Below are 24,600 nucleotides of genomic sequence, written 5' to 3'. Positions count from 1 at the left end.
GTAAAGTAAGTGTCAGCTAACCAACCAAAGGACGGGCTGATGATAAGTATAAACATTGTCTAGGAAAATGAATGCCTGTTATTAGCAGTGTAATGGGAGATTACTCTAAAATTTTCTGATGACTAGGGTATATTGGGGAGTATCAGTTCAAGACAGAGTCTAGGCATGTGCATACATCCTCATGTCTTAGTGGGACATCAGTCAAAGTGCTCATAAACATATGCTATGCAAACCTAATCCTACAGAAAGAGGCATAATATGTTTATGTAGTATTATCATATACTGCAGTATCAGTCAGACCTTGAGAGAGCTATGTAAGCAATAAGCTGCAAGAACTTAGTCTCCCTAGGAGCTGGAGGGTTTTTTTCGTGGGGCACTTTTTCAGGGCTTTAGAGTCACAGACTAATAGCAGATCATGAGAAACAGCAAAAGAGCTGTCAAGACAAAGCCATGAAGTTAGCATCTGTACTTGTATTTAAGGGCATTTAAATAATGAGGAATTAATCATCTATTTGAGGATTTACTTGGATTGTCTTACAGACTTTGTACAAATCCAGTTACTTAGAACATCAGTTCTTTCCTTCAGGGTGGCAGAGAATCCTTGAAACTCTATCTTTTTAATGTGCATCCAATGACTGCATGTGACACCTGCCATAGTGCAAATAGTTCTTCACCTGTTAGTGACTATATCAGCTTCACTGTACTGAACCTTATGTTAACTGGTTCTAAAAGCCATTTCCTTACTCGCAGATCAGATTTGCAAGCTGATAAATAACCTAAAGATACACGAAAACCTGTCTGGATACTAGCTGTGAGCATTCAGATTGAAACAAATCTGTAATGTACTGAGTTTTGTCAGTTCCCAGTTGCAAGTATGAAAGAAGAATCATGCCTGTCTGTGTTAAAGGCCAAGTACTTTATTGTATGTCTGGCAGGAGTCCAAGCCTAAAAATCAACCAGAACAAAAAAAGGAGCGTTAAGAACTGCATTATTTTTCCATAATGTGTCAAAGGGTTCTATGCTTGCTTCAGGATGAATAAGGAGCTGTTTGTACTTTTCATGATCAATTAGGTCCAGGTTCAGATGTTGCATTTCAAATAGGTTAAGTTCCCAAAATGCACAGACATTTGTGTTGGACCATGGTTAGAAACCAAAATTCCAACTTCTAGAATAATAACATTCCTGTCTTCTAGTGCAATGGGAGAAGCTGACAATTTTATGTACTATGTGAAACCGTATAGCAGAAACTGCTGTGAATTCCAGACTTTCTGAGCCCACAGACTATTAGTAGAAAACAATGAATATTTTTTTTTTAAAAAGTTAACTTACTTGAAGTATAGCTGCTTTTAAAACCATGGGTCAGAAGTATTTGTGTGTAAGTGGTTAAAATATTAATTAAGATAATATCTAAAACGTTTTATTAGATTGTATGATTGACTCACCAATCAATAATTTATGGTCACTACTTATCTCTATATAATGAAGGTTTCAGATTGGGATGTTTTCTAAAGAGCTGTTCAAACTAAGCAGAAGGATTTTGAAATTTACAGGCTGGCTTTTGGGGGGAAATTATTTTGGAGAAATCCCTGCCAAACCTCATGTGAAAAATAAACAACTCCAAATGGCACATGCAAGGAAAGCCAAATTCAATTCCATTAATACTAGTAATAAAGAGTGACTCTTATAAGTTGTTTGGAGTCATTCCTACTTACACAAAGGTTGAATTTGGCACAGATTATTTGAACCAGAGGGGAGTCTGATATGCTCATGTCTTCATGCTAACACTATGTACACACTCTTATTTACCAAGGGAAACAGTTGTGGTGCCATATGTCATCTTATCAAAGCCCACTGGTACTGTTTATATCCTACAATATTATTTGAATTCCAGAAATATATCATGCCATCTATTTCACAAGGTACCTCATCACACAGCTGCTTTTTGTTGTATTTCAATGCAGGGAGGTGATTCTGAGGAGGGCAAACACTAAGCCATTTCTCTGATTTCATATTAGTAGTTGAAGGAAATCAAACAAAAACATGTGGTGCTGCCAGGCTGTGGCTGTCCTTGCAGGCTCACAGCACTGAGAGGTTCCACGTTAACACATGTGCCAGTGGTCATGTCCCTTAGAGTTAGGAGAGGTTCTTCTGATGTGGCCCAAACGGAGAACTTGAGTGGGGCATCACAGAGATTGTGACAGCTGCCAGAGATCATGTTGATGTGATATGAAGGGTCCTAGAGGTTTTATGTTGTAAATGTTTTTCCAAATTTGCCAATATGCTTAGGTAGGTAAGAAACAGACCTTTAACTGGTAATTATATTGATGAGGGGAGTTTGTGAACAGGTAATCCATGCTATACAGTATGCTAAACAGTTACTACATTTGTCCACATAGACAGGCCACAGCTCTGCAGCTTTTATCCTTCGGAGCACAGTTGGATGGACACAGAAACAGCCTTTTCAGAGCTAGGCTGTAATCTGGCTTCACTGCAGTGCTGAGTAGCACGGTAGCTGGGTCTTTGCAATTTGCTTCGGTTTTGGCAAGTTTCTGCAAGTACAGGCTTTAAGTTTTCTGTCTGCTTGTTGATTGCTCCACAGATAGGTGACTCTGTGGCCGCTTTCCCCTGAGCACACGTGCACGGGCTGCCACATCTCAGGCCATCATCGCACGGGGAAGGTGGGAGAGGATTGAGGTTTTAACACCAAGCTTTGCCATGTAATGTTGATAAAGCTAATACTGTGCACTTTGAACCTTCCCTTACTCTCAGTGATACGTACTTCTCCATGACAGCTTTGTCCTGGCCCCTAGCAAGTCAGTGCCCCACATACCATAGAATCAAATACAGCTGCTCATGGGTCTGACTACAAGGCAGGGAAAAAAGTAGGTTTCCTTTTAAAATTGACCTCCTCTTCCTCAGGCCATTAGTAAGAGGCCTGCTTCGACTTCTAGAAAGGGGCCCTGGTTACAACAACACTCATTTTTTAATCACAAGACAAGTCTGTAATGCCATTGAAATTCATGTCTGAAGCTAAGCATGCGCTTGGGTATTTATTAGATCAGGCCTGAAATCAGGCCTCAGGCTTGACCCCTGCTTAGGCACAAGCTTTTTCCTTTACTACCAGGTATCTGGTGCATTTATCAAATACATGCTGACACAGCTGACTTCTTTCTGAATTCTCACAGCTTAATTTCTCTGGGTTATGTTCTTGTTCAGCGTGCTGCTGATTAAAAAGAAACCTTGTCCCTGAAAAATACTGATGATCCCCAGAATTGCCTAGCTGCTGTTGTCCCAGATGGCACCCTGTTCCCTAAAGATGCTGGTCACTGTCCAGCTTTGCCTGCTAGGGATAACATCCCACTAAAACAAAGAGCAGTTTTGACAAAGCACTGCAAAATTTGTCCATTTAACATAATGGAAAGCAGAATGACCTTTGTGAGGCAAACAGCAATGGTTGCCCAGCATGTGCAGAGCAGGGTCGAGCTTGAAACAAGCTGGGTCAAGCAATACAGCAGTGTCATTGAGGCTGTTACAGAGTACAGATCTTTTATTTGTTATAGTTAAGTACGTGACAGAAGACAACTGAAATAATGGACTTCTGATTACTTTTGATTTCTGGATTGAGTTCCTCTATTGTATATCTGTGCAGCGCTTCTCATTATTGCAGCATAAGAGCTGAGGTGGAGGCCTTGGGTGGTATTGAGTTTTGCTGAAGTTCCTCACTGCAAAATGTATTAGCAGAACTGCTTGTTAAATTTCCTCCTAGGCGCAGTTTCAGCAGTCAGGGTGTCAGTGCTCTGGCTACATTGTTGTCTTGCAGTTAAAAAACACTAAAAAGTTCAAGGTTTCTTCACAGCCAAGGTGTGAAAAGTAATTAGAATGTATCACTGGGTGCTGGGTATAAGCAATTATCTATGAATATATAAAGGCTCTATTTTTCTCAACAAACAGGCGACATTGTTATAATTATTTAAAATGAAAAAGAAAGTCACTGACTCAGACATGGAGAGATTGGGCAGATAACTTTATTAGTTCCCAGTCTAAGGTCTGTAGTGCAGATGCTAATCTAATATCAAGACTGCATTTAAATAAAGTACAAAATATGGGAAAAGAGAACTCCATTTACCCTGTAAAGCTGGTGCTCTACGTGAGTTTAGCTTTTCTGCTCAGGGCCAGCTCTTTCCAACTTTCAACCTCAGCTCTAGCTATTCATGAACAGGGAAAAGGAGCACTAGCGCCTTCTTTCTTGCTCAGTACAGGATCCGTCTGGAACACATTCCTTCTATCAAATGTGCTGAGTTTTGAGAAGTTCTGAAAAAGTTAGTAATCAATTTAATTTTTGTTTGCATTTGGGTTTTGTTTTTTTCAACCTTTAACATTCTTGCTTAGTTTAGTAGATTGAATCTGTAAGCAGGAATTTCCCAATGCAGAAGGGAGTCTTATAAAATACTGGCACTGTCCAACCTGATCTGAAGAGTTTATTTTTATTTGATTATTTTGTTTTTAGTGGTTTTGACACACTTGCTCTGCATCTGTATTAACAATAAGAAAGCAAGAGCAACAAATACTGCTGTCTGTGTTTTTGCTGCTTTTTCCTCATCAAAGGGCCTGGCTGCTGTGTTAAGTGTCATGTTGCCCAATATTATTAGAGCCATTCCAACTGAACTGTATGTCATAAGTCGTGTATGACAGGAGATACTGAGTCTTCTGTAACCCAGGTGATACTGGGATAACTGCCTTCCGAGAAGAAATATGAGGTTTGGCCCTACTGCCTCCAAAGGGGGTCCTGCTGCTCAGGGCAGATGATATGTGAATATTCCAGTGTCACAGAGTAGCATAGATGTCATATAGTAGCATATAAAATTCAACATATATATGTTGTGGATGCTTATTACTGAGCAAGAGGATAATTACTGATATCTCTTCTAAAATGCAGTCTGGTCACCAGTTCTAGAGATTTTTCTGGGTTTAGCCCATTCATCTGTTTTCTTAGTAGGCTGGAAGTAATGATTGTCAAAATTATGACTGCAAAGGATGCACTGCTGTGTTAGGAAGACCAATGCTCATGTGGCAACAAATAATGGCAGTGACTCTCAAGGAGTATGGACCCTGGGGAAGCCTGGAACAGCTATGTGTTTTACACCATCAGGTTCCCAAGAAAAGTCAGAATAGCAGATACCTAGAGTGAAATTATGGCTTTGAAGTTGTGTTATACCTCAAAACAAAGTGAACAAATTGGGATTCTGAAAAGATCCAAAAGTTTCTTGTATCATAGTAAGCATGGTTATATCAAATCATATTCTGTACTTCGCAATTTAAGGATAACTCCTTCAGGATTAGATAAAATTTTATAATTTGTAATACATGCCTGTGCCTTCCATCCCTGGTCTGCCATCATCAAAACAAAGTCATTCTGACAATCTAAATTCAGTCTTTCCTGTGGAATGATTATAGGGGAATTTAGTAAAATACTATGTAGTGGTACCCACCAGTGGATCAGTATTAACATTTCCATTTGCATTTGAAGCTAATTTTCAAAGTATTTCTCTTAATTTGCTAGGAAGATACCTGTCAAGTTAGCAATTAAACTGTAATTTGGTCACTGAGGTGTTTACACAGATTAATAGATCTCTCTCTTAAGCTTATGCTCCTGGGTTTGAAATAATAGCTATGCTATGTGGTAGCATGACCCCACTTGAGTTTCACACACACATGCACAAAATCAAATTCCATCACATTTTAATGCAAATTTTACCTTTGCAAATGATGGCCTGAAAAGAATGAGTTTCCATGGTAACCTTAGGGAACACATAACCTGTTTATCATAACTTCTCCATGAAGCAAGACAGGGGGTGGGGAACAAGCTTTGATGTCAGCTGTATTTTTCTGTAGACAGCATTCTGCTGTAGCACGTATAGAGAATTAACCAAAATGCTTGCATACTGTCCTAAATAAACTTTTTTTTCCTTTCTTAGAAACAGAAGCAGTCATATGGAATAACATAGGAGGGAGCTACAATAGGCAGTATTCAAAACCATTAACTGAACTTTCAGCCCCTGTCTATCGTTTGACAACTGGGTCAACATTTTGAAAGACCAATCACAAATTAATACTTAAAACAGATCTCTTCCATCACTTAATCTATCCTTACTTTCCCTCCATGCTTTACATTTGGCCCTCAGGTATCCGTGCTGCCTTTCAAAGGCACTTCTAAGTTTTCTGTTTTCTTGTTCTTCCACTTCACTGCTTAAAGTACTGTTTGAAAAATGCCTTGAAATATCTCTGAACTCCTACATTGTGGAGCTACCACAGAAAAGAATATATTGATTATACTTCACATTCAGTGCTGACTTTCAGAGTTGAGGTGGTGGCTTCTGAAGCTGCTATTAGCAAGGAGTGAGTTTGATGGCAGCAAGCATCTGCAAGGATGTATTTTTTCTGCAGATGCACAGTAACTCCTGGCTAAAGGAAAGTATGTCTCAACGTTTTTTTAAGGTCATTAGGAGTAAGGAACAGATGTTGAGGTTTTTCAGAATGCTGCTTTGAAGTGCCATTTAGGAGTCAACTGACAAGACTGACCCTATAGGCAGTGATTTTGGGGACTGAAACACAGAGGAACCATTGCCCACAGTTACCCATCTGGTATCCATCTGGTACCAGCAAACAACAGACAGTACCAAATCTCAGAGAAACTGTACCAACTGCTAAACTGGTATCAGCAAGCGAAGAAGGTCACCACCCAACAGCAGTTGCAAGCAGTAGAAACAATGTCTGTAACATTTACAGACTGGTATCTGAAGATCTGGAGGAACCTGATGCCATAACATATGGAAAGCAATTCCTTTCTCTAAGCCTGCTTATGCTGATGTTGTTTGCTCAGTATTAATCCAGGTTTGGACTTTTTTTTGTTGCTGCTGTTAACCATATTGAATTTGCAGGATGGAGAGCTTTTATCATGATGCCACTGAGAGAGCACTGCCTTAGTGGCATCTATGTTTAACAAGATTAAGGTGGATTTAAAACCCCGTGCCACAGACTAACCACTCAAATTCTAGAAGTACTGTTCCAGAGTGGTGTCAAATCACAGTGGAAGGAGTTGAGGTTACCTTTTAATTCTGTGATGATTTACTCTGCTGTTTTTCTTTGATGTGAAGTATTCTTCACCCCTGCTGTGGCAGGGGGGTGTTTCCCAATTTTATTGCCATCTTCTTCCTCTCCCCTTGGTTCATTTTCCCACTTCTTCCACCTTTTTCTTCTTTTGAAACAGTGTGCTGGTTTGTACAGTAGCTAAGTGTTTAGAATGTAATAATACAACAGTGAGAGATTTACTGCCTGTAGGCGCTACCCCTTCTACTCTTGAGGACCTCCAGCAAGGCATGATTTTATAGACAATGAAAGGCTCACTCTCCCCTGTGAAGCTGCCTGCCTGCAGGAAGCTTTTCACTGTCTATTTCCACTACTTGCTCTGCAATTTAGTTCCATGCCCTGCTATTTCCCCTTCCCCTCCCTCTTTCCTTTCCTGACATACACATGCATAGACCCCCTGTGCACACATTCAGCACCAAAACCAGATGTAGGTAGATACGGCAAAATAGCAATATCTCAATGTGTGCGTTAAAAACCTCAAAAATACCATAGACATTTTTGTCTTGTCATCCTCATCACAAATGGAAATATTGATCTGTCCCCTGTTTGCTTTCCAGGTACTGACACTGTCATTTTATTTTCCCTAAAAAGAACACAAGCTCATAGCTGGGCTGCAAAGCGTGGCCATTACACCCTGGCATTGATGCCAAGAACTCTGCTGACTTAGCTAGAGAAAGATGCTGAAAGCCCATGACTTTGAGAGAAAATTCAATTCCATTTACTTCATACAGTGTGTCTCATGAAGTATTTCAAAATGCTTTATATCAGGAGATAACATAATGAGAAAATGCTTTAGAGAACTGGGTATTCAGATAGCCAGACAAAATGACACACAACAATGAACTGGAGTAAAAGAGAAGACAACTGTCATTTAAAAGCAGTAATCATTTGGATAAGTAGTCTGGTAAACTAATTACAGTGAGAAAAGGAGCAAAGAATGCAAAACTGGGAGGAACAAGAAGCAGTTTAGTTTCAAACAAGCTAATGCAGAGGACTGGTTTCGGGGGGGGGGGGGGGGAAGAATTGTGCACAGTATTGTAGAACAACTGCAGATGTGCTTTAGAAATGTATTTACATGTATTTATTATGTATGCTGTATATTGCATCACAAACGTATCTCAGTGACAAGTTAAGTTATTCCCTCCAGTGGCTGGGAAGAGATTAATTACATTGGCCTGGTTCAGTGGAAGAGCAATTGAAATGCCCCTTTAGCTGGAAAGAATCAATGCTGATGGGTACTGAGGATTTTTTGGTTTGCTGCTTTTAAATGTTGCTCTCAGCTCAAGGGCCTCTGTTTGCTTCTACTCTGAGAATAGGTTTGCAAGTGAGGGTGTTGCAAATCTGGTGCTCATTAAAGACAATTAAGAGGTAGAATTAACCAAAACATATTATATGACTAATGGAAAAAGAAGCCACCCACAGAGACAGACACAGGCCAGGAAATTATCTCATTTTGCATGGTCACAGGAAACCATAGTCCTCCAGCACCAGGGATCAGGGGCTCTTGGAGCTAGGGTTCAGAAAGCAGAATATTATCTTTGTGGGGCTGTGCAAACTTGGCAGTTTTGGCTTCACCTCCATCTTTGCTATTTTCTCTCTGCTTAGTGTTGCAAGATGCAGCAAATGCTGAGAGCTTGTTTTCTACTAAGCTAAGGCAATTGCCATGTTTTTAAACTGTTATGGGAACAGCCTGTTTCCCTTTTAAAGTTCCCATCTGTGTTTGTATTTCCCTCAGTCTATTGCCTTTATAGAGAATTTTCCGCTCTCTCTAAATCTAAACCATTCGTTTCACCTCCTTGAACAAGAGGTAGGGCATTACCAAGGAGGAAAAGTAAATCCTGAGATAATCAGCCCTGCTTAATTCCAGCATGGAGCACTGCTGTCATCAGTGTTCCTGGTGTTCATTGCATAGGGAGAAGGGACAATGACTGTAAGTATGTACATTTGTGTGTGCATGTATATATGTGTACGTATGTATATATATGTGGGGAGAGAGGCAGACAGGCAGAAGGGGAGCATTTAATTGCCTAGCAATCTGAGTGACCAAGTAGTGTTCTGATTGCATACAGCTGATTTTCTAAGTGAAAATTTTCAAAACTACTCACCAGCAAAACCAAGATCATCAGTGACTCTGGAGTGTGTGCCTGTGTTTCTTACAGAGAGGAGGAAGGATGGGTTGATTACTATGTCTTTTTTTCCTTTAGACAAGTATGTTTTTCTCACCCAAGGGAAATGTATTCTAGCAGCATGAACATAACTATTAATCAACACTTAAGCAATAATCAGTGAATGAAAAATGATGACCAGAAACTGAAAATGTACTTCCATAGCTACTTTGGTGCTTTTCCTTTGAGATCATGCCCTTGCATTTTAACATGAACAATTCTTATTAAATTAGTGTTGATATATTCCAAAAGGCAGTGATTTAAAAAGCCAGCGTTTATTTTTCACTTTTAGAAAAAAATTACTAGCAGTGAATGGTACATTAAGATCTGCATAAGTAATGTTATAAAGCTACCTCAGTAGTCTCTGAGAGAGATCCTCAATTGCTATGAACCAGTAATATCTTATGGGGTTACTTCAGAGAGAGAAATGCCGAGATCATCATCACTAGAATGCTGCATTCAAATGTGTGAAGACGTGTGCAGGATACAGAGATATAAATGTTTTTCCTGTGTATTTTCACCCAAAAAGGAGATACAGCCACTGAGAGATGCAGGTGTATGTCAGCTTTGGGAATGCCTCCAAGAGGAATCAAATGCTATTGAAATTAAAACAAACCACCCTCATCAGTATTTAGCATGCTTTCCTGAATCGGGGCCAAGGTATGTGGTAGCACCCAGCAGAAACCAAGGCTGTGAGGCTCTGCTAGGAGTGCAGCAATACATTCCTTTAGTTCCTCAAGATGTTTTTTGACAAACTTTGTCACAGTTCTAATAACATCAAGTGTTCTTTGGAATAATCTCAAAACCAGAATAGTATAAAATGCTTAAAGTCAGCGTGCTTCACAAAAAGAAGGCTCAACATTCCCTGTGACTGAGCCCAGAAAACAGAACTTTAAGAGTCTGCAAGATCACGATGGGCGGTGAACAGGCACTTGTAGCCATCTGTTGGTTCACCTTCCCAAGTGATTTACCCTGTATTTTCTGTTGGCAATGAAACAAAAAAGTTCAAGTTGGTTGCCGGACTGCCCAAAACAAACTTTGAAGGCATCGGGCCATGATTTGAGAACCTCTCACAATTACAGTCCTGAGATGTCTATAAAATGGAGCAGGAACAGAAACGCAAGGTTTCTCAGGACCTGATGGGGAGATACCGCTTCCTTCCTTTTTCTTGAAAACTGTCCTACGAACAAGTTTGTAACAGGAAAGCTGGAAGTGCTCTCTGCAGTGGTGGAGGTGTTTTTTGAGAATTCCTGTGGGACATCATCTTGGCTTTTCATTGCAGCCACTTAGCAAAGAAAAGCACCACCAAGAATACCAAAAAGAAGTATTAAAGGTGCTGTCTTATATCCAAACAATGGTAAAGCAGTACCAATGGGCTCATATAACATTAGACGCTTCTTTGAGGACTGCTTCTGTCATTAAAATCAATGCAACTTAATTAAAGCAAATTATAGATAGATACATCTATAAATAAGATATTAAAGTGCGCTGCTGAATATGATAATTGCTGCATATTTAGCAATCAGCGTGTGTGTTCTGCTTTTGCCAGGAGGGATTTCTTTCAGTGGAATCAATGGAGCTTTATTAAAAACCATCCAAATTAGAGGGAGAAATGATGAGTGTTATAATAACGCAAAATCACTGTTTCAACTTTCATTGCAAAACCAGGAAAGCAAAATACATCCCTCTTTGTGTATGTTAGGAAAACATCAGGAAAATTCTTTTGAATCATGGACACTGGTAGAATTTTTAATTTTTACCTTTTGATGCAAAACATAAAAAAGCTGGATGGAGGAAAACATGTTTTTTGTGCTGGAGGTCTTGGAGAGTGGGATAATTACGGTATCACAGCAGTTAGGAATTAAGAAGACCCCTTCGATCAGCTTCCTCCATTTCACATGGAACATCCAGCTCACTGCTGTACATAACCCACTTCTGTTTTAACAGCTCAAGAAGTGTTCGTGAATCAAATCATGCTCTTAAATTTCACTTGCAGTCCCTAGAACCGAACATACTGTTGAAATGCAAAAAATAAAATGGGTGAATTTTGGTGCTTCACCTGTGTACGAAACATTGAGACTGGGGTGGGGAGCAAATCCAGTTTTACCTCTCAGTTTTTCTTCAGTTTTCACTTAATTGAAAACAAAAACCAACTGTGTCTCAGCAGAGGGGAGACCTGAAGGTTAAAGGGCAAATTCCGTTATACCATGGCTCTTTTTGGCATGCTGAATCTCAACCCATGTGATTAGAAACGCTCACAGACAAAAGAAGAGCTTTGAGAACAGAGGTCAAACCAGCATCTGAATCAAGTCCTTTAACAGATGATCACAAGACTGTTGAAAAAAGTACTAAGCAATGCAGCGGTCCTATGTGCCATGTTTATACACAGACTTTAAGGCAAAAAGAAGAACTGGGTGGCATTTTCAAAGCACTTGGGTGATGGCAGAGCACATGCCTTGCTCTGCAGCCTTCCTGGGATGGCCTCTGTTTTTTAGTGCATGTCAGTCATAAAATACAATAGTAGTACCATGCCATTTTTTATGGGAAGAAAACTACAATGCGCAAGCTCAAGTGATTTTCCTGAGTGTACACAGTGAATAAATGAGAAAGTTAGGAGTCCCAGGACTCCTGTCTTCATAAGCTCTTCCTGATCTCCCATAATTTTAATTCAGGCATGACTCAATGGAGTCATCAGTGTTTTGCACTGGGTTCACAAACACATAGCTAAAATCACATCAGCCTTGATGAAGTTATGCTATTGCTACTTAGCTGGTGGGCAGCACACACACCCCATTTTCTTTCTGATCTTAATAATTGAAATGTTTGGAGGAGGTTTATTGTTCAGAAGTGGGTGAAACAAAGGGTTAACAATAAAAATTAAACAGGCAAAGGAGTTGTTTAGCGTGTAAGTGAAAAATGAATGAGCCTGAATGCAACACCCACTTTGTATTATTCCTTTTTAAGAGTGTGAAACTTCTGACTCTGAGTGGTGCTTTTTCTGCAGCTAGTTAGGCTTTAAACAATTTTTTTAACAAACTGATCAAAGTTTCCTATATGCACCTCTAAACTAAAATACCTGCAGGAGAGGGAACGGCGACTGCAGCTTTCTGAGACAGCCACCCTGAAAATGGCTTTGCATCATTCTTTTCCTTATGAGCAGTACCCATGGTCTTGAGTCTTCAGTGTGCCAGCTTCACCTGGATGGACCTGGAACAGGGCACTCGGGTAGCTCAGGCAGGAATTTGTGAGAGGAGGTAGAGCCCCAGCAAAAACACACTGTCCTGTGGAATGTGTCCTCACTGCTAGGGGCAGGGAGTTGCTGCTGGCTTTTGTTAGCAGTGTGGTAGCTCTCACCTTGAGCTGTGTGAGAATGCATAAGAAAAAGTTGATTCTGGGTTTATGAAGCCTAAACTTTAAAAATAATCACTATAGTTGTTCATACCGCAATGGCTGTCCAACACCAAACACCTTGATCCATATGAAAGGGGCAAGCAGGCTTTCATGCTAGCAGCTCGTCTTTTAGCCTTCCACAAATGCTCCAGGAGGCAGTGATTGTAAGGCAGGTGAGGAGGAATGAAATGCAGTGTCTCCGGGGAACAAACACAGCCTCTTGCACTTTCTCGCACAGTTTTCAAGGTAGTCTCAAGCTTCAGGATGAAATGAGTCCTTTCTCTGCTCTTAAAGAATTGTTCTTCTGCAGCCCCAGAATTTTCCTGCGGGCAAATCCTAGACTTGCTTCTAGATACCTGCCTGCAGGTATACTCTACTTATGCCTTAAAATTTGTTTGCAAATATTTGAATGCTCTAAGATATTTATTTCTGGCTTGATCTACAAGTGCATGTTCACATCATTTGTTACGTTTTTTTCCTAGGAAGTTTTCCTAGGGAGAGCTGGCAGGTTAGAGATACTAGCTTACCACTTCCCTGTATTAGAAAACTCCTCGAAGTGCCATGCGGTTACTGTGTTTGCCAGGGATACAGCTCGCACTGACACCTGCGCAGCTTTTGTTTTCTCTTTTTCTTTCCAGTTGCTTTCCCTTTCTGTTTTTGATCTGCATGTGAAACTATGCCTCTTTCTACAGTTTTCTGTCCTGAAGCAAATGTGAATTACACTTGTCCAGGGAAGTGGAGGGACCCCCAGCCTGTGCTTGTTATTCTGCCTTTTGGCCCTTCACATTGGTCCCCTGCTGAAAGCTGTGGACTGAGCGAGGAGAGCAGCGCACCGTGCCTGCATCACTCTTCAGTCTGTGCTTCCCCCAGCCTGGCTCTGCCTCGGGGGACTGGCAGGGGTTTAATTAAAGATGCAGAGGTGTTACAGGTTTTTCTCTGAAGTGATGCATTTCTATCACAGAAATTTTGTTTGCTAATGGAAATTACGGGGGGGGGGGGGGGCGGTTAAAAGAGACTTGAACAGCAAAAATACTACTAGCTATGTAGAAGAAAATATCGTTCTGGCACACAGAAAATCCTGACTGTGAAGGCACTGTGTTATATGGATGCAGTGTCTTGCCTGTTTGTCTGGTACTTTGTTTCCAGGTGTGGCCAGTGCTATGTGCTTCAGAGAATTCATTGGGATTCCCAAAGGGACGATTAGGAGAATAATGTGCTGGTACAGGGGCTTCTGCCTGCTCTCCCTTTCAGGGAATGGCTGACTCTGTGAGGCTTTACCTCTCTTCAGCCTGTCAAAGGCTTTTCTGTCTTCTGCTGAGCTGGTGCTAGTTGTTTTGATTCATATGTGTGTCGGGTTTATTAATCTTCCATTCTACAAAGGGCTTGGCCATACCAATACTTCGCAACAGTTAAGTTTCATGAATTGTTTGCTGTTGTTTTTTGACAAAGATAGCATTTCGTTTTCTCAGTTTAAGCATGCTGCTCTTTTAATTGCACTGATGGGATGATGTCTGTTTCTGTGTTTATCTCTACCTCATTATTTTTGCATATTCATGTTTTGCTTGTTAGTTGAGGCCGCTCTAGACTAAGAGATGATCGCTTCATAATGATGGCTCTTATTTAAGTTGATGTCGTTAATTTAAACCCTAAAAATACAGGAGCATGTTTTGGATCATTCTTTCTGTTGTGCATTACCATACATTTGTGAAACATGTATTTCATCTGCTGTTGTGTTCTTTCTTTACTGATTGGGGTGTTGGGTCTCAAAAGCTCTTCCAGCTGCCTCTGATATGGACTCAACTAAGTAATGCACCTTCTATCATCTCCAGTGCCTCACTGGTCACCTCATGGCCAGTGTCTATTTGGCTTTGATAGGATTTCCAGGTTCTAATGCTTTTTTATTAAGGTTACTGTTTGCTCACCTAAGTATTTTGTGATTATTAACTATGTAGTTAAAACCTCTGCACCTGGACTGAGGGCCAGCTGTGTACGTTGTGTTTCAGGGAAGGAGGAGAAGCTGGAATATTTCGATCTCATTAGTTAGTGCCTTTCGTACTGATTTTTAGCTTAGTTTGTGGTAAAAGACAGCAAGGAACTCTTTGCTTTGACTCCCTCTGAAACAGAAATAACTTCTATGAAGGAGGTGTTTCCATTTTCGCAATTTCTCTTTTCATCGGGGTAGTATTTTATTCCGGGCACCATTTTGCTGGTGGCTGAGCGATGATATGTTTTTACTGTCGCATGGACAGATGGAGAAGGGAAAGGAGAAGAAATGGCTAAGTCTTTAATTAGCCATGCAGAGCCAGACCATGCTTTTCCAGTGCACTGGGGATTTTATATAGGGTGTGGAGACACAGCCGGCTCAACGGATCCAAATTAGCAAAATTGTGTATCCATCGCCAGGGTGTTTCTATGGCAACTGTCTCTCAAATCATATATACAAACAGACCTGGCAGGGGGTATCACCTTCTATTTGGTCTGTAGGAAACCATCAGAAAAGGGGTATTTTCAGGCTGCAAAAAGGCCTCATGATGTAAATATTTTTTACTTTCTGGTGACTGGTAAAACTTTGGGGATCACTGCTCGATGCTGGTGCAGTTCTGGATCTGTTAGTGGTTTTGCACATTGGCTGCCATTACTCCTGGTAGGTGTGAGAGTGATCACCAGGAAATTTGCACAGAGTTGTGAATGCACAGTTACCAGGTGCATCCTTGAGCTCACATGCACCTTGCCACTGCACATAATTAATAGCCTATCTACAGCCACGCAGGTAGGCCGTATACTGCATGGCTTTTGTGCTGAGCAAACCAAATTACACATTTAACTTTTTCCCCCCTCATTCTTCTTCATAAAACAGCAGAAATATGGAGGCTCTTCTTTGACTGCGTACCTGGTGGATTAAGGGAAATTATCAGCCTGATCAAATTAGCAGTGTAAGAACAGCCAAAGTGGCTGTGGCTCTTCACCTAAGCGACTCCATCTGTATAAATTCTCTCTAAATGTCACTTTTTCTGGTGGAAAAAAGGAACGAATGATCCATTTAGCCTACAGCCCTCTTTTTGAAATGTAGGGCAATTATTGTTATTTTTCACTCGTGCAAAGTCAGGCACTGCTAAAGCATGGGTCATGTCAAATCAGAGATGATTATTTCTTGTGGCCACCAGTTCCATGAGGACTCCTTTCTGTTTTGAGTCAGATAAAAGGGAGTTAGCGATAGGCCTGTGCTAAATAATTTGTTTCACTTATGATTATCTTGGAAGTTCAGTAAGTGGCAAGGTGCATAACAGTATTTGTCTAGGAATTCCTAAACCTGCCTAGTGACTCCAAGGGATAGTGCCTCACTGTGCGTTGGGCTTGGCTTATGTAATGAGTCCACAAGAGATTGTATGGAGAAGTGTTATGTCAAGACAGATAACACTTACTACACCAGAGTGCACAACCTTTGCTATAGCAGAAGCTTATATATCTCTTCAGTGAAAATGCCATATTGCGTGTAAATCCAGAACTGTCAGAAATGTACTCTAACCTGTAGAATGTGAAAAATGTGTTAATTTTGTTTGTTTTCTCTTTTTCTAATCAGACCTTGGCTGAAAGCTTGGTGTGATTTATTCTTTTCTTTTTAATGAATTGTTAAAAATGTTTGAAAAGGCATTAAATCTTCTTTTCTGCTATTAATCTGTAAAAGGGGAAGGGGATTTTAAATGGCCTCTTAGTATATTGCTTTATAAAACTGCTGATTCTAGCAGCACCGGAATAGGAACACATACTAATGTAGGAAATACTGAAGGCAGTCAGAGCCTCCTGCATTTATGGAGGAAAAGACTAATAGCTCCATTTTAACAAGGCTCTTAACACTTTGGGCCATCAGCAGGCATTGAGTGAGTGAAATTGGGAGAGCTCCTGTGTGCTAAAAGCATTGAAGTTCACCGTTTTGTACCCCAGTTGGAGCCTTCCTGATAGAATTGTGCTCTTCAGCCAACTCCAGTTGCCATCTTGAAAACAAACCAAGTAGCAAGCTGGCATTTTGACCGAGTGCACTAATGCTTCACTTTTGAAACAGCACCAGAGCATGATAAATGCACTTAACTCTCAGTTGGGTACTTAGCTTTGCAGTGGTATTAGGGAAAGTTTTTGGATTTGTGTTAAGAATGAAAACAAAGCCTGTTTATATCACGTTTTATACTTGAGCAAAACACACAAATGAAGAAAAAACGGCAAACTTGGTACTAAGATGCTAGCTTTGATTCAAGTAATTATGCCACTAGAACCAGAAGGGGTGTGCTTAATTAGATTACATCCTCATGTTACTGGATTCTAGGAGGAAGGCCAGCCAGGAAAGGAGAGAGAGTATCCTAGCTAGCACACAGAGGAGGAAAAGACTCTGAAGATTGTACGTGTTCTAAACAGTTCTTTGATATGGAAGCCTTTCTTGTTAGCAGTGATAAGATTATGTATGGGATTTGGAGCTTCTTTGAGCCCCTGCCTCTCTTTTGTTGAGTTTGGCATGTTGCAGCATCATGGGTCTTCTGCTTATCGTTTTGAGATGCATTGTTAGTAGCTGAGCTGCATAATTGATCTTCATCTCTAATTAGTCTCCTCTCCACAGGTGCCTGGAAAAGGACCAGATGGGAGCTCATACAGTCTTCACTTTGAGGGGATGGAAAGGCAGTATGCATCCTTACCCAGGTACAGCACTGAGCCTCATACACACACTGATCCACCTTCCCTCCGATGGGTAGGGAAATCAGCCCACAGCTGATGTCCGACTCCAACATGAGAGATTATTTTGCAGTTTTGTCACCTTTTGCTGCTGATTTAGTGCCATCTTTATAACTGTACTATTAATTTTGACTTTTGAATTTAAAATAAAAAAGGTTTCTCATTGAACATGTCAGCAAGAGTCATGAGCCATAGGCAGAGAACATGACATTGAGGAAGCTGGCTCTGCAAGGGTTGTAACAGGTTGTAGCAGAGCATAAATGACCGAGTTTATAGCGATATAATCCTAGCTGTCATTGACAGAGTGCTGCTGTGGAAAGCCTCCACTACAGCAGCCACAGCTACTGAAGTCCCGCTATTGCTGCCAGGACTGCCTGACTGGCAGTCCTTTTCCAGTGGAGCATCTCTGTGCTTTAACTGAATGCTGTGGAAATGAGAGTGAATCCTCTGAGGGCTTTTTTTAATTTTTAATCCTTATCAACTCAACGAAGAGTAATTCTAGTCTGAAACCAGTGGGGCATAACAAAAAAGGAAGCATTTCAGAGAATCAGTCTCATTTCTATGGGAGTTCTAATAGCAGAGTGTAAGATTTAGCAAGCCAGAAAGGGGAGCGAGAGGATGCTGTAAGAGATAATGGAAAGCAGTGGAAGGAAAACAAAAATAGATGAATATTGCCCCTTTAGAACTAAAGGTCTGGAAAGGACCTTAGAGGGATTGTCCAGTCCACTACTCCGGACCTACAAGCAAGATAATTTGTAAAAAGTAAAGCAAAACTAGCTATTTCCAAGCCAGAAATTCTTGATTTCTTCACAGTGGAGTAGTGAAAAAAGCTGGCTTTTAGAAAAACAGTGAATAGTTTCTTTTTGCTTCTTTTTCCACTGAGCTATTTACATTCAGAAGTATCACTGGAGAGATTGATTGATAAATATGTAATGCTGTGTCCAATTCCAGATGAAAATACAAAGAATATCTTCCTTTTGGAAACCGATATATAAAGGCTGTCTCACAAAACATTGTTGGATGTTTGTAGGCATTTTTAATGTACATAGTTTCTAAACCAAAGGCCAAAGGATGTGTCTGTAGTTTAGTTACTGTCTTCAAACAATATATGTGTCAGCCATCATTTTGGAAATTCGTCCTGTGTGGTAACTGGCTTTCCTAACAGAAGCCTGCTTTCCAGCAGCTTGTCCTGTATGTGTTTCTTGACTGACTGTGGATATTTCTTCCTCTCCTTGGTAAATAGCCATCTTTTTTCATAGTCCTCCAACACTCGTGTCTCCTGTCATGCCTTTAGCAGTGATTTTTGCAGGTTAGTTAGCTGTAGTTTAGTTACGTACACGCTTTCTAATCTATTTTAAACTTCTATCTTGTGGATTACAAGAATAAATTAGCAGTTGGTGCCCAATGTAACTGTATATGAGTTTTCGTATTCCTGTGTCATCTGTCCTTTTATTTGTTTTCCCTTCAAGCTAACCAACCTTATTTTTTCAATCCTTTAAAATGGAAGCTTCCCAGTGAAGTAACTTCCATTACCCAGAGTTCTTTTTATTTCACTGGTATTCCTTTCAAGTAAGGATGACCAGAAGCGAGCGCAACAGTGCAGATGCAGATGTGCCCTTGCAGTGTTCTCTGTATTCCTTCTGTCCTGTTCCTTTTCAAACCCACTGCATCCTCGGCATGTCCCCTAGGTGTGTGTAATGCTCACCTCTGCACTCTGTGTTTTTGTGGTGGTGTTTTTTTTTTTAAAAAAAAAAGGTAGGTCTGTCTGAATCAGGTCATGAATTTCACTTCTTCCCAAAATCTCCATTTAGCTTGCTAGAAACATGACTCTCCAGCTCTTACGACAGGTTTGAGTATTTAGCTGGCTGGGACTCGCCATTTAGGAAGTCATCCAAACATTCAATAAGCTTTTCAAGATCGGTGTGAAGAGTGTCATTTCTTTCGGTGCTTAAGAAGATTATGCTGGAAGTGAGAGGGCATGCACTTCAGCGGGGTGGTGTGTGCTTCCTGACCTGAACACTCGCACTGCCGCACAGCCACCGTGCCACTGCTGCGGCTCCAGAGGGTTTCCACCCTGGCAGGAGCAGAGCTTTGGAACAGCACACCTTCGGGTGTGCCTCGGTCCAGCAAGTGGCTGCTGCATTTTATACTTAGGTTTTGTAAGTTTCGCGGTTTCACGTTACTGCAGTAATTAAGCGCTGGCAGTCACAAATGACTAGATTGCTACAGTGAAGTCTAAATCCAGAAGAAGGGGATGCAGTCTCATTGCCAGCCACTAATGGAAATGAGTGATTTCTTTTGTTCTTGTGGCTGACTGCCCAGGAGTATAGAGGAATCCAGGTAAAAACCCACCCATTTGCCAACCTGTTCTCAGTGGAGGATGCATGAATGCTACTGTAATGGGCAGCATTATTAAAGCAAAAAAAAAAAGAGAAAGAAATAGGAAGGTAAAAAATACAGAGGGTAGTATTTCGTCAGAGAGCAGCTTTCTTCCCCCCAGCATTCTAGTACTGGTTCATGGTTTCCTGCCCTTGGGTTTATTCCCCTCCTTGTCTTGTCCTGTCCTCATCTTGCTCCAACCACTGAGCTGCATTTGGTATGGATGTGGGATATAATGGTCTGCACACTTAGCCATGTAAAGTCCAGTTTAGTAAGAGATACTCAGAGGCTTCAGGTGAGGGTTGTAGATGCTGGGAAACAGATTCTTACTGCAACATTGTGTTGAGTCCAGGAGGATACAGCCTTTGCCTGCTGCTCTGGTGTGGCACACACAAGGAAAAGTGCTTGGAGTGCAGCCAGGTTTACTGTATGAGGAGGGAGGAGGGAATCTGTACTATATCGAGAGTAGCTGGGACCTATGCAGTGAAACTGTTCTGCTTACCTGGAAGCCAGCAGGAGTCATGCCAGTGTGTGTGGGCATGGATAAATTGCATAAGAGAGCTTTGGTTTTCCTCCCCACTGGAAAAGAAGGAGGAATAATCACATGCCAGATAGCTTTATGACTGTCTGGTGCCTGTAAGGCAGTACCCTGTTCCTGTGTAAAGGCACACATCCTTCATGAAGTCGTCGGATTGCCAGCAGCATCCAAACATATCTGCTGCTGAGTTGTAAAAGTAAGTTTTGAAATGTCATTGCTGCTTTGCCCTTTTGTTTTGTATTTTTCTGTCTTTGTCTGAAGCTGCTAATTTAAGCCTAGATATTATGGGCCAAATTAATTTTTGTATTTGGCCTATTTGAATACAAATTCAAATATGTATTTGAAGAATTTAGCTATGTCAAATGTGCTTGCCTTTCCAGTAGATGCAGCAGGAAATCCAGTGCCCCAGTCTCACTGAGCTCATTGACACCCTTTTTGCCTTTGAGTGGAGGATCTGCTCCTGTGTAAGGTTACATTTTTAATTAAAAGCTGGAAATGGGAAGCAGCAGCCTTTGGAGGAAAGCTTTGTATGTGACTGCCTTAATGACTGGCCAGCTGAGTTCCGTAGTTAAGTTCCTAGGTAAAATAATGCCAATCTGTAGACTTGGTTTGGAAACGTCTACAGAGGCAAACATCTGAATTAGATGATAAGTGGCTGTGGCAGGAGAGTGGCAGGTCTTCATCTCACACTACATTGTGCTGTTCTGTCTGCAGAAAGGCAGCAAAGTGGGAAAGACAGAATGGAAGGCTTTGCAAGAGAGATACAGTTCTTTGCACTCAATACTTACATGTTGCCCTGGGGCTACGGCTAAGTAGTGCTGAGTAGTAGTATTAAGCAATGTTAAATCTTCCTGCTTAGGAGAATGGCTTGATTCTTAAACCTCTTAGCCTCTTCTTTTGGGAAGAGCAGCAAGGCAAGGGTGTGAGAGCCAGAAAAACATTTGTATTTTTCAAACAATTTTTAATGCCTGCTTTTTTGGTGTAATCCAGAATATTTTCCTGATGAAACTATGGAATAGATATGAAGCTGCAGCTGCTGTGTTTGTTCATAGTTTTATTTTTGAGCTTGCTCTTGTGTAAGTCTGTCTTAATGTAAATCACAGTCTTGCCAATGGCAGCCTTGTTTGGAGAAATCTCGTGTTCAAGGACACGTTCTTTTCTGTGTTGATGGAAAAGCTGGCTGTGACCAAAAGCAGACTGTCAGACACTGAGACAGGACACTGGTGACATGATGAGCGTAGATTAGGAAGCTCAGCCATCTTCCTGGTAAGAAATGCTGATTCCAAAGGAAAGCTAATATCCAGACTTTCTCTGGAATCCTCATGTAACTGAAAAACGTGTGTTTTTGTTGAGAAAAGGGGTGGGGCTGGAAAGGCAGGAAGAGTCTTAGGAAATAACTGCTAGCCTGGAAAAATGAGTTCAGGCTGTGTAGTTGCGTGGAGCTGTATTGCTGTGGCTGGGAGGAGACTGCTGAGCAAGCTGGTAAGTGGCTCACAGGAATATCTGTCTTAAATGTAACATGCATCTTAAAACTGGGAAACTTGCAAAGGTATTAAGGAACTAGCCTTGCAGTACAGCGGCAGCATGTAGTCTTGCCGTGCCGGAAGCTTCTCTTCAGGTTGACCGTGCAACTTGCACCTCTTAAGGCAGTAGCTAGAAGCAGCACATACTCCGCTTCTGGGTAGGAAGCCAGAAAGGACAGTTTTGATCACCTTGCCTGAGCCCTCCAGGACCTTCTACAGTTTTGCGTCAAACTGAATTCCAATTTTGATCTGTCACATTACTTTTATAAATGTATTTACAAAAAGCATCTAACCTCAAATTTAAATGTCACATTGTGGAGAATTCATTACATTCTTCAAAAGTTAATTATTTTACTGTTTAAAAAGATTATGCCTTTTTTATTTTTTTCTTAAGTCTGAAATTACCCAGTTTCAGTTTCTAGATACCCTGGTAAATATTTTTTCTGCTAGATTTAAGAGCCAAGCCCGCAAAAAGCTTCCCTTTCAGTATTTCTATGCAGTGATCATTTATGTTATCTTTTAGCCTCCCTTTCAATAAATTAGCACTTAGATCTTACACTATAGAGCATGAAACAGCATTGACTCAAGGGACCAGAGTCCCCGTACAGTCAATTTATGAGGTAGCCTCTAGAGTCGAGTCAAAAACATTTCCAACTCTTTGGATCAAAAGCAAAGTTTCTGTAACTCCTGTGTCACGAAGAGATAAGATTCCTCAAACAGAGGGAATGGATTACTTGGTAAGTTTCATTAGTTTGTTCTTGCACTTGAGTGTTCTGCCTTTATTTTACTACCCAAGTTTATTTCAAAATGCAGGATTTCTGTAATTTAGTCGAATCCCAAAAACATCATCAGAAAGTGACTTAGCACAAATGACAAGAAAAAGTTGCCTGTTAAATAAGTCATCATTACCATTGTCTAGCAGAATCTGAAATTAATATACTGATATAACTTCAATATATATAGTGTGTGTTTTCCTAGTTAACAAAAAGAAATCACAATTTTAGTGCAGATTATAATTAGCTGTAAATCACCTTGTCAGAGCAGTCCCAGCCTATGGGAATTGACTAACCAAGGATCACAGATGAAAAAGCAAGATTTGAAATCAATTATTTAAATCAAAATTCCCTGCTTGTTGGGTTAAAACACTTTTTATTTTCTTTAAATCACTTTGGTTTAACTTATTCCATCCCATGTTGAAAAAATCTGTCCCTCTTCTCATTTTGTATACTTCGTTTACCTTCTTCCTTGACATTCCACAGTACTTTATGCAGCATTGACGCAGCAGTGCAGTCGTGATTATAGCCATCAGCTGAGGGATGTGATGTTCGGGTTGTTTTTTTGATGTTGGCCCATCTGCACTGACCAAGTGCCATGCAGTGGCACAGTGGTTCATAGTAATAGTGTTGCTCTGTCCCATAATACTGCTGCTGTTCTGCCAAGTTGTGTTCCAGGGACCTTCTTAGCGCTCAGAAACTTCTTAGCCATAGTCTGCCTCTCAGTTTTCCACGGTTCCTCTCTTTGGTGGACTTCATTACATGGCTCTACTGAATTTGTGTTTGGGGGTTTTTTAGCTCAAAATTATGCTTTATGGCAGGCAGGGGGTGGCAATGCTGATGCAGACTGCAGGTGTCACAGGGAATGCCATTGCTGCCTTGTAGCACTGTTTAAATTGGAGCATCATTTGCCTGGTTAAAAAAAGCGTCTGCAGATATATTTTTATAAAGGGGGGGGGAGTTTGCCAAAACTTTAGTGGCAGTGAAATTATTTATCAGCCCAGTACAGAATCACCAAAGTTATGGTCTGTCAGTGAAACCGCTTTGCTGGACGTATGCAGTTACAAAGCAAATCTAATAACTTTTGATGCATAAAGTAATACACAATATTTTTAGTAATGCCCAGATTTTCCCTTCAAAGTGGTAGAAAACAGTGACGGGCAGGATGATGGGAAAATATTCTGTATTTCCAGGTAGCTGGAAAAAGTCTGTATCTCCGCCAATTCTCATATTGATTAAAATTAAAAGAGGGTCAAGAGAAAGATTTGAGAACTAATTGTGAGTGGACTTTTTTAATTTTTCAAAACTAACCATTATTTTTTTAATATTCCCCTGACATAACTGCAAAGGTAAGAAGACTTGATAATTTGGAGTCTTACATAGGATTAGAGCTAAGTAGCGCACAAACACGAGTGGCCCACCTAAATTCATCATCCTAGTCATGTGAAATGTAAGTAATATTCAAACAATGTGTTCTACAGTATACTTGATTATTAACTTTCTCTTCTGTTTTAATCATCTAAAGTAGTATCAGTAACTCAGGAATATTTTTTAAATATTATTTTTATCTTGACAGCTGTACTTTCATTGAAAATGCAGCAAAATCTTGTCTGTATATATCTTCCAGGGTGGTGATCTAATTATAAATGAAATGTGTATGGTTTTAGTTGGGTCTTAAGTCCTGGCAGATGAATTTAGAGTCGGGTTTAATAGAAATATTGGTCCTACTCAAGGACCTCCAAGTTACATTGCAATAAATAGCCAAGGTGAAATACGGGCAAAGAAGGTCATTCTTACATGCTAGAGCACAAGCTTGGGAACCAAGGTGGTGTGTTCATTAAAAAATTAGCCTATATCCGATATCAAACAGTGTAAGATTTGCTTAACTAACTTCACTTAACTCTGCAAGATAATAAAACTGAGTGCTGTGGAAACTGCCCAGCGTCTCTGAGATGTCAGGGAGGTCA

The 24,600-nt window shown here is 40.6% G+C and overlaps 1 protein-coding gene and 1 long non-coding RNA gene across 5 annotated transcripts in view; one reads left to right on the top strand and one right to left on the bottom strand.

The window, feature by feature from the left end:
- PARD3B (par-3 family cell polarity regulator beta) overlaps window positions 1-24,600 on the top strand; it is a 413,251-nt gene that overhangs the window by 364,930 nt on the left and 23,721 nt on the right. For all 4 annotated transcript variants that reach the window (XM_055718425.1, XM_055718428.1, XM_055718426.1 and 1 more), the window contains one exon: window positions 17,308-17,387. In XM_055718425.1, the coding sequence (XP_055574400.1) occupies window positions 17,308-17,387 (80 nt within the window). The remainder of the gene's footprint in view (window positions 1-17,307; window positions 17,388-24,600) is intronic.
- The window catches only part of LOC129736630 (uncharacterized), a 30,461-nt gene continuing 14,944 nt past the window's right edge, over window positions 9,084-24,600 (bottom strand). Inside the window, exon 3 of the long non-coding RNA XR_008733535.1 lies at window positions 9,084-12,671. This is a non-coding gene — a long non-coding RNA (uncharacterized LOC129736630). The remainder of the gene's footprint in view (window positions 12,672-24,600) is intronic.

The sequence above is a fragment of the Falco cherrug genome, chromosome 8 (genome assembly GCF_023634085.1).
Source record: "Falco cherrug isolate bFalChe1 chromosome 8, bFalChe1.pri, whole genome shotgun sequence".
NCBI lineage: Eukaryota > Metazoa > Chordata > Aves > Falconiformes > Falconidae > Falco > Falco cherrug.
This window is presented reverse-complemented; position numbering and strand designations above follow the sequence as displayed.